This window comes from Diplotaxodon limnothrissa, linkage group LG7, assembly GCF_057381915.1.
Source record: "Diplotaxodon limnothrissa isolate DT_005_m linkage group LG7, D_limnothrissa_male_GT1.1, whole genome shotgun sequence".
NCBI lineage: Eukaryota > Metazoa > Chordata > Actinopteri > Cichliformes > Cichlidae > Diplotaxodon > Diplotaxodon limnothrissa.
Genome location: NC_140602.1, coordinates 1639278 through 1649880, shown reverse-complemented (window position 1 = coordinate 1649880; position 10603 = coordinate 1639278). Strand labels below are relative to the sequence as shown.

The window sequence follows — 10603 nt, the reverse complement described above, 5'->3', positions numbered from 1 at the left end:
CTAGCACTACTACATTAATCCGGAAAAACTCAGTGTTGTTGCTATAAACGAAAATAACAGCGAAAAGAATTTGCAAATTAACCTTTAATTGCGAACAATAGAACGGCGCACTAGAAACAATGTAATGACTGTACAAGTCTTGGCGCTGTCGCTTTATTCCACAATCTTTGACGATGGAGTTTTCGCAGACACTCCCTTGAATGATTGAACCGTCCCGTCATACCTCGCGTGGCCAACGGCTCTCCGCCGACTGTTCGCTCATTGAATTACCGTGTTCAGCCTGTTCGGCTTGATTTGGGGCAATAAATTGGAGAAACGCGGGTTACACCAGCACATTTGAAAGCCGTCGCGCTATCCCGGCCTTCTGCTTATCTGACTGGGCGTGCTTTCCTGGGCTCGCTGGCTGGTTTTGGTCGGGGAGGCAGGGGGAAGTACGGAGCTGGTCCCGAGTGATGATGGAGCTGGAGTCGGCCAGTAACAGAGGCGACCTGGTAGCTGTGGGGGACTCGCTGCAGCCGCAGACCCCGAGCAGGCACGAAAAGAGCCTGGGGCTGCTCACGACCAAGTTTGTGACTTTACTACAGGAGGCGAAGGACGGGGTGCTGGACCTAAAAGCTGTGAGCATGCAACCCGGGGTCTTTGTTGTTAGCTAGCACATGTCATTTGGAGCCTGCCCGCTGTCGTTACACTTTCGCTAGCTTGTTAGCCTAGCCTAGCTGTATGACAGGCTAATTCGAACGGTTTTCTTTCGTGGCACTGCAGTTTCAATACACCCGGGTTACTTTCAAACGCAACTTAAATGTTGTTTTCAAGTTTTTAGCTAGAGAACTGAGCAAAGACAACAAGTGAACTTTGAGAACACCGGTCAACTTTTCAGACTCTGCCCCCTGCAGATTCAAAGTTTAAAAAGTGGGTCAGCTTTTGTCGCTTTCTTTTGACTCGACCCTGCTGCATCTTCACACATGAACAAATTTTCTCTGATTGATAACGTCTTTGTCACTTAACGACATGCATTCACTGTGTTAGTTTCCCCGCAGCTACTCGGAGAGCATGTGTCCTAAAGGACAGTGCATTCAGTCACCGTCCTTGTTATAAGCGCTTCTGATATTACACAATGAGCTGCTTTTAGATTAACCATAAGTAACTGGGTACTTGATAATTGTGCTCTTCTACACTTATAAATAGAACTACAGTCTGAAAAGTCTAATATTGTACTATTTATACTATTTGGCTTCAAAGTCGTAAAGTTTAAAACGTGTTTTTAAAGTGAAAACCAGACTTTACCAAACTTCTCAGCTCGTGTTATAAATAGAAGCCTTTCACAAACTGCCATTCATGTTTTCTTAAACCAGTGAACCAGAAGGCAGCCTGACCAGCCAAGCATTACTTGGACTGTATCACAGTGGCTGCTGGGTCTTAGCAGATAGATTGGCTTCATAGCTTTTGACACTCGCAGCTGCACTGTGCAATGCTGATAAAGTGCCAACCCTCTTTTTCCCCTCCCTGTCTCCTCAACTTTAATTTTCAGCAGTTTATTAGAATAGAATGGAATAAAATAGCCCTTTTATTGTCATTGTACATTTACAACAAAATTATGTATAGGTTAGTAAAGACATCAGGAATAAATGGCAAACAGAAGAGATGTATACAGTCTATAAATAAAACAATAGAAAGGCACACAATGGAGAGCAAAGTGCTTGGAGGTAGTGCAAAAATGCTATGATAATGAAACAAATTTACTGATTCATTCTGTAGTTGTGTAGTTATACTCTGTAACTTTCACACAACAAAGGACTTTTTTTCATTTTTCCAGGGATCCTGTTATTGAGATATGGAGCCATTACGAAAAAACTGACAGAAATTAGTTTGGTGCCAAAAAACAATTTTCTCCCCTGATTTTTAGGCTGAAAATAAATAAATAAATAAAATAACTGAAAGGCCATTTGCGTGCTGCAGGGTGAAGCATTTTATGTTGGGAATGTATATGAATTTATGTTACGTGAATTTTCAAATAGAGCTGTCATTAAGGAACTTCCATGAGTCCACTTTAGCCACAGGCCCTGACGATAACGCGTGGGCTTACAGTATCAGCACTTGCCATATGGTTAATGTTAGCATGTTGCACATCAGATGATTTGGGCTAGAAAGGAAGGAAGTTAAAATTATGCCACCATTTTTGGTGTGACTTTAAAAGTTTTTTGTTGCAGGGCACCTGTTGGCCTAGATACCACAGTCCCTGTCTATGCGTTAGCTACATAAGTGCTGTCGTCTGTGTTTTAAATGAATTTTTCTTGTCTTTCAGGCGGCAGACACCTTGGCTGTGCGTCAGAAACGGCGTATCTATGACATCACTAACGTGCTGGAAGGTATTGGGCTGATAGAGAAGAAGTCCAAAAATAGTATTCAATGGAAGTAAGTCCACATTTCATTTTGTTCTTCAAGTGATTGACAGGGCTTTCATGACAGAAGGATGATGTGCTTAGGTAATGATGGTACAAGCTATTTGAAACCATAAATGTTTTGCAAGAACTTGCATCACTCCCAAACCTTCCACTCTGTACAAGAGGCATGTGCTACAGATGCAGAGAGAGGCGGGCAGTAGGTGAGAACCTGAGGACTGTGGTGCCTGTTGGTGTTATTCTTTGCATGTTTGCGTTTCATGGAAGATGCTCTCATGGCGTTAGCTTCGTGGTAACGGGACAGAAATGACTAATGAACTGAAAAGTGCACATTCAGACTTTCAGTTTGCATAAATCATGAGGGCTGTAGGACTGACCACAGACCATATGCACTATAAATGCCACCTGAGTTACAATAACACCGCATGAAAAATAGAAAGACCCCGTCTACCGTAGCTGCAACTTCTAGGATATATTATAATAATATATTATAATAATATACATTAACATTTCAGTTTACTCAGGAGAGAAAAGAATATCAAAGCTTTAATTACGCATAAGTAAACTTTCTGAAATTTTCAAATCTTTCAGGTTCGGGCAAATTAATGTGACTCTGAGAGTCCAGGCTCTAATAAAAAACAGATGATCAGTGGCCAAGAGTTTTGTGTGTGCATGAAGGCGTCTTTATCTCCTCTCTGTACAGAAACGTGCTATTACCGTTGTGTTTTAGGGGTGTTGGTCCAGGGTGCAACACCAGAGAGATAGCCGATAAGCTGATTGATCTGAAGGCGGAGCTCGATGACCTGGCCCTTCGGGAACACGAGCTGGACCAGCAGAGAGTCTGGGTCCAGCAAAGCATCAAGAACGTGACAGATGACTCCAACAACAGCCCATATCCTTCACTGCACAGTCTGTGGGTTTTAGCTGGAAGTGGTCTGTCCTGTGGTCAGGGATGCTTTAACACGATGGCTTTATTGAAGCTGCTTGTTAGATTGTACATTCAAATTTTATTTGTCACGTACACAGTCATACACAGTACGATATGTAGTGAAATGCTTGGACGACTGCTCGTGACCTAAAGAAAAAAAATGAAAAGGCTATGAATAAGATAGGAAATAAATATGAAAATTAAAAAGGGTAAATTTAACTAGGAAGGAATAAAATAAAATATAAAAATTAAAGTTAAAAAATAAAATAACTGTACAACAAAATACACAATACACAGTATAGAACTATATAAGAATGTATGAAGAAATATATATATATATATATATATACACACACACACACACACACAAAATAACAGCAGCTGTACATTTTGTGTTTTCTAGTATTTAATTAGAGCAGTGTCAGATCTAGTGCATACCTGTGTGAGAGTTATAAACTAGTGGGTACTGCAAGGCAGGTTTATTTATAGAGCACAATTCAGCAACAAGGTGATTCAAAGTGCTTTACAGAGACATTGAAAACAAAAACAAAAAAAAGCAGGATTTAAAATTGATTAAAAAAAACAGTCGATAAAATCAGTAGTTAAATGTAAGTTTTGAAATTTAAGCTTAAAGTGTGGATTTGGTGCTTTATTCAAATGCAGCTGAGAACAGGTGAGTCTTCAACCTGGATTTAAATAAACTGAGTGTTTCAGCTGATCTGAGGCTTTCTGGGAGTTTGTTCCAGATATAAGGAGCATAAAAGCTGAATGCAGCTTCTCCGTGTCTGGTTCTGACTCTGGGAACTGATAAAAGACCGGATCCAGATGACCTGAGGGATCTGGAAGGTTCATACTGGGTCAGGAGGTCATTGATGTATTTTGGTCCTAAACCATTCAGAGCTTTATAGACCAGCATCAGAACTTTAAAGTCTATCCTCTGACGGACAGGCAGCCAGTGTAAAGACCTCAGAGCTGGACTGATGTGGTCCACTTTTTTGGTCTTAGTGAGGACTCGAGCAGCAGAGTTCTGAATGAGCTGTAGTTGTCTGACTGATTTTTTAGGTAGACCTGTAAAGATGCTGTTACAGTAATCAAGCCTACTAAAGATGAATGCATGGACTAGTTTTTCCAGGTCCTGTTGAGACATCAGATCTTTTATCCTTGAAATATTCTTGAGGTGATAGTAAGCTGACTTTGTTATTGTCTTAATGTGTTTTTCTAAGTTTAGGTCTGCATCCATCACTACACCCAAATTTCTCGCCTGGTTTGTGGTTTTTAGATGTATAGATTGAAGTTCTCTGGTGACCTGTAATCGTTTTTCTTTGGCGCCAAAGACTATTACCTCAGTTTTGTTTTTGTTTAGCTGGAGAAAATTGTGGCACAACCAGTCATTAATTTCCTCAATGCATTTACCAAGAGCCTGTACAGGGCCTCGGTCTCCTGGTGACATTGTGATATATATTTGTGTGTCATCTGCATAGCTGTGATAGTTTATTTTGTTGTTCTTTATAATGCTGCAGGTTCATAAATGTTACTCTGAGCAATGCCAAAGATCTGACGTGATTCAGCTGTGGGTATTGGCATACACTGCCAGTCAAAAGTTTGGGCACAGCTTATCATTAATGGTTTTTCTTTATTTTTATTTACATTGTAGATTCTGACTGAAAGCATCAAAACTATGAATGAACACCTTGGAATTAAGTAGTAAAGGAAAGAAGTGTGAACTAACTCAGAACATGTTTTATATTTCAGATCCTTCCTAACAGCCCTTTGCTTTGATTCCTGCTTTGCTCACTCTTGGCCTTCTCTCCGTGAGCTTCATCAGGTCGTCACCTGAAATGGTTTCCAACAGTCCTGAAGGAGTTCACAGAGATGCTGAGCACTTGTTGGCCCTTTGCCTTCACTCTGCGCTCCATCTCATCCCAAACCATCTCCACTGGGTTCAGGTGACTGTGGAGGCCAGGCCATCTGACACATCACTGCATCTCTCTCCTTCTTAGTCAAATAGCCCAGACACAGCCTGCAGGTGTGTTTGGGGTCATTGCTCTGTTAAACATAAATGATGGGATGGCATGTTGCTGCAGGATGCTGTGGTAGCCGTGCTGGCTCAGCGTGCCTTCAGTTTTGAATAAATCCCCAAGAGTGTCACCAGCAAAGCCCCCCACACCATCACACCTCCTCCATGCTTCACCTTTGCACAAAAACACGGCAGGTGGAACCAAAGATCTCAAATTTGGACTCATCAGACCAAACCACAGATGGTCTAACGTCCACTCCTTGTTTCTCAGACCAAACAAATCTCTTCCGCTTGTTGCTTTTCCTCAGTCGTGGTTTCTCAGCAGCTATTTGACCATAAAGGCCTGATTCCCACAGTCTGCTCTGAACATGTAGAGATGTGTCTGCTACTGGAGCTCTGTGCGGCATCTATCTGGGCTCTAATCTGAGCTGCTGTTAATGATTTCTGAGGCTGGTGACTCGGATGAACGTATCCTCAGCAGCAGATGTGACTCTTGGTCTTCCTTTCCTGGGCGTCCTCATGTCAGACAGTTTGATCGTAGTCTTGATGGTTTTGGGGGACACATTCAGAGTTTTAGTGTTTCCTGGACTGACTGACCTTCAGTTCTTAAAGTAATGATGGGCTATTGTTTCTCTTTACTTAGCTGATTGGGTCTTGTCATAATATGAATCCTAACAGTTGTCAAATAGGGCTGTCAGCTGTGCACAACACACCTGATGGTCCCAACCCCATTAACAAGGCAACAAATTCCACAAATGATCGCTGACAGGCACACCTGTGGAGTGAAACCATCTCAGGTGACGACATCATGAAGCTCGTTGAGAGAAGGCCGAGTGTTTGCAGCGCTGTCAACAAAGCAAAGGGCGGCTGCTTACAGGAATCTAAAATATAAGACACATTTAGAGTTATTTATCAGCTTTTTCTTTGCTACATAATTCCATAAGTCTTGCTTCATATATTTGATGTCTTCAGTATTTATATAAAATGTAGTAAAAATAAAGAAAAACCATGAACTGAACAGGCGTGTCCAAACCTTTGACTGGTAGGTTGGACTACAGTCGGACTCGTGTCTGCATTGCACAGTGAGCTGCAGCATAATGAAAGACAACCATAACCCTCTATATTAGTGTTCAAAGGTCTTCAGAGAGTATGAACTACAGGTGAAGCATTTCTTCCGTGACTTTTAATGTCTGAGGAAATTCTCCTAATGATGTCACAAGGTGTTCGGGGACTTTCTGAGGGCGTCTAATAAATATGCAGTTTAGTTACAGATGTAAAGGTTTCTTCTTTCAAGCTTAAACTTGAACTCTTTCAAATACTCATTAAATGTCTGTCAGTCATTGTTAGTGTTTGTGTACAAAGGTGTGCTGTTGAGAACACTTGAGTTTGTGTGCCAGATGTGGTTGCTGCTGCACTTAACACATTCATACTATGGCCTATGTAAAGCACGAAGATCTCTGTGGAGCATTTAAAGGTAATTGTTTCGCACGCTTGGATTTGCAGGCATTTCGCTCTTTCACTCAAAGCAACTGTTCTCACTTGCCACCTCCTTCCACAGGTGACACTCTCCTCGCCATCCGTGCTCCAATAGGCACACAGCTAGAGGTGCCCATACCAGAATCTGTAAGTGACGTCTGTGGTGGATTTTCCTCTCTCGGGTCCGGTTGTTGTTTCGCTCACGTCTCCGACTGTGCGTGTGTGCAGGTTCTCAACGGACAGCGAAAATACCAGATCCGTCTTAAAAGTACATCTGGTCCCATTGAAGTTTTATTGGTCAATAAAGACCCCTCCAGTGCCTCTCCCGTTGTTTTGCCCGTTCCTCCTCCAGATGACGTCCTACAGAACCTCCCAGCTCCAACACCTACCTCCCAGTTGCCCACTGCCACCACACAGGTCCATTTTCTCTTTGTTTAGTGAGTCTGAAGTGCCAATAATAAGAACAGTGATCTTATACTAGAGTACTGGACCACCTTTGTTTGTTTCCTCTGCAGGTCCCTAAAACAGCTGTTGCTCCTCCCACAAAAACAGCTCCTATCACATCGGCCATCCAGACAGCAACGGGTAAGGAGAATCGAGTAATCTTTTAATTGTCCCACACGGGGAAAATTGGTTGTAACAAATGGCGCCTGGAACGTTTCCTCTCAACACCCACACCGTTTCCTATCGTGGTTCACATTTTGTCCAACATTATGTCAAACTATGTTTTTGTTGTGTGATTCTTGCCTTTATCTCAGAGGTGACAGCCACCACAGCGCTCAGCCCAACAACCGAAACGCCCGCTGCAGTTACTCAGCAGCTGCAGTCGTCCGCCTCTCTGGACGGTCCCGCGTCGTCTTCTGCCTCTGCAGGATTCGAACCAATGAAGTCGGGTCCATCTGAGTGTGAGTGTTACCCCTGTTCTAATAAAGGTTTGGTTACAGTTGCCTGCGACACTGTTTTATTATTATTATTTATTTTTTTGGTTGTTTTTGTCTTTTCTCTGTAGTGCTGGACTTCTCTGAAATGTTTGACCCAACAAAAGGTAAACTTCTCCTGAGCTTACGTAGCTACATTATTGGTTGCTGTACATTGAACGAGTGCATTGGAAATATTTACCAGATCCTGACGTTCTGGCTTCTTGCAGAAGTTGACGTTTCCTTAGGAACGTTTCTGCTGATGCAGGCCACTTGTCTTCATTCTCCTGCAGACTTGGTGCTTTAAAAATGTCTCTTGATTTTATTGTTCCTCTGACAGAGATCATGAGTGGTGACCTGCTGGAGGACTTGATGTCATCAGAAGGTATGTTTGCTTACAGACGAGCTGGGATATTTGTATTTCTCAGATATTCCCAGAAAGATTCCAAAGTGGAGCGTTTGTGCAGGAAAATCTTAGCCCGAACGTGTTTGGGCTCATTTGGACGAAAGCATCATTTATCCCTCGAGAACCAGTAGAGCTCAACTGCTGAGATGACTCTACAAATATCTGCGTTCTGTTTGGAATTGAATGTCGAGCTGTTGGAGAAGAAGGAAATTGCAGTGAAGGATTTTTGGAAAAAATGATTTGCTTGTGTATTTCTAATTTATACCACGCTGTAAGGTGCCTGATCTCAGTTCTCTATAATAGGTCTCATGTATTTCTCTCTTTCACCCCCAGTGTTCTCTCCTCTCCTTCGCCTGTCACCTCCACCCAGTGACCACGACTACATATACAACCTGGACGAGACAGAAGGTCTGTGTGACCTGTTTGACGTCCCCATTCTCAACCTCTGACCTCCGAGATTGTCGTCAGAGCAGGAAACAGTTGGCCCAAATATAATCGACCCTCATTTTATCCGAGTTTTGCCCCTCCCTCTCCGTGACGGTGAAGGCGGGAGAAGGTGCAGGACAGCCATCCCCACCTGAGGAGCATTTAGGGGCACCTCTGCACTGACACGATGAGCTCCAGCTGAGCTCTGATAGCAGCTCCATGTGCCGCCTCCTGAAGAAACGCAGGCGAGAACAAAACGTTTTACTTACCGATTTTCCAAGGAAAAAAGAGTCGGAATTATATTTTTGGGGGATTTTTATGTATCATAAGGGGTTACGTTTGTGTATCGGCTGCGTGGGCACACTTGATGCGAGCGAGCTTGTGTGTCTGTGAGTGTGTTTTTGTATAGACCGATCTCTTAAGTCAGAAGTCTCCGGGATTTAAGAGAAACCTTTTACTATCAGGTTAAAAGTCATGGCACGCTAAGTTCATGCATGACGTCACTGAGTCCAAACAGAGCTGATTAAAATGCACTGTCCTCATGTACATAGAGAATATATATTTTGTATTACCAGCGCATTAGAACTTCACAGAGAAATCATTTGCAGGTAAACCAAGTCGCCACACTCAGTTAATCATACCATGTAATCTTATATGAACTGCTTTCTTTAGCATAATGGGACATTTTCAAATCCTTCAGAGTTTGAGTGTTTTTTGTACCAGTTTCATGATCTTAATGCAAAACTAAGCCTATTTAAATTTGTGATACAAGGAATCATGGACCAAAAAACATCATTTAATTAAACGGTAAAACTTGGTGCTTGCTAAAATCAAAAATCTTCTGCAAACTTCGCTGTATAACTGACTTCAAGCTGGTACTAGTGCTTCTAAACTTGCAATTTTCTCCTTTTTTAAGAAAATCGGGCTCACTTTAGTCATTAACTCCTGTTTGTCAGAGGACAAACTCCCCTCTCCTTCCAAAATGACTTCTTTCACTCATAACGTATGTATATCAATGGCATCATTTGTATGTAAAAGGCATTTTTGATGTACTTTTTTATTGCTGCAGTGAAACGTGTATTTCTTGAATTATCCTTGTTTTTTTTTTAAGTGTATATGTGGCACAGATCCCTTTTTCTGTAGTTTTAATGGTTTTTGTTGTAAGCAGAAAATCTGCCCATCACTCTAAATTACACCTTTCACCTTAGTTTATTCTCTCTGCGCAAAGGACACGTAAGTGCTTTCTTCTGTAAAATCATTTCAATGTGTAACATCCTGTTTTACCCTGGAAGACGTGTGTTTGTACAGTATGTGCTGTGTATATCTCCCTCTACTGCTTGTATAGAATAGCATTTATTTTTTATACCAGCTAGATATATTATTACAGGATTCTTGCCACTGATTCTGAGCTACTCAAGAAATTTATCGACAAAACCTGCTTCAGCAAAGCATCCTTTCCCGTCGTTGCACTTTTGACGTCACTGTGGACAGACTGGTTGCTACTCATCCTCTCTTCGGTCGATATCCAGTTTTCGTGTTTTGGACAGTGTCGTGAGCTGCCGGGGTTCCAGCAGTGGTCGCTGAACAAATTGTATCCATGTAAGACTCGAGTATGCAGTCAGTTTTTAACAGGATCACAATTGCTAAGCTGTAGTTGCATCAAATGGAACACAATAAACACTTAAATATTATTTGCATGTTTTTGAGTGGCTTGTTACTTACTGGTTGTTTCTTACAGTACACACTTGATTTATTCCAACTGTAACTGGTAACCTGATTATGAGGAACTGTTGAAGGATAAAAGTAATGGGATTCTGGGATTAGGCTCTTAGACTACTGGTCAACACATAGTGGACCATCTGCGTAGAGTATCCTTCTATTATGTATCTGCCATATGGCCTTTAAAGCTTCTGCACATTGTGATGAAAGTAGAGAAACTGAGTCATAGCAGCCATTTGATAAACATACATCCCATTTTATGAGCTTCCTGTTGGCTCTCACTCCCGCTTATCTTCCTCCTCGCATTTCGTGTCA

At 42.0% G+C, this 10603-nt stretch overlaps 1 protein-coding gene across 1 annotated transcript; it reads left to right on the top strand.

Annotated features, from left to right (window-relative positions):
- Nucleotides 1-250: 250 nt before the first annotated feature.
- On the top strand, nt 251-9559 carry e2f4 (E2F transcription factor 4). The gene is made up of 11 exons (XM_085358990.1): nt 251-617; nt 2303-2412; nt 3130-3291; nt 6775-6818; nt 6903-6967; nt 7049-7237; nt 7336-7405; nt 7579-7725; nt 7830-7865; nt 8078-8122; nt 8477-9559. Exons 1-11 carry the CDS (start codon nt 453-455, stop codon nt 8590-8592), a joined length of 1149 nt encoding a protein of 382 aa, XP_085215116.1. The 5' UTR covers nt 251-452; the 3' UTR covers nt 8593-9559.
- Nucleotides 9560-10603: the final 1044 nt, after the last annotated feature.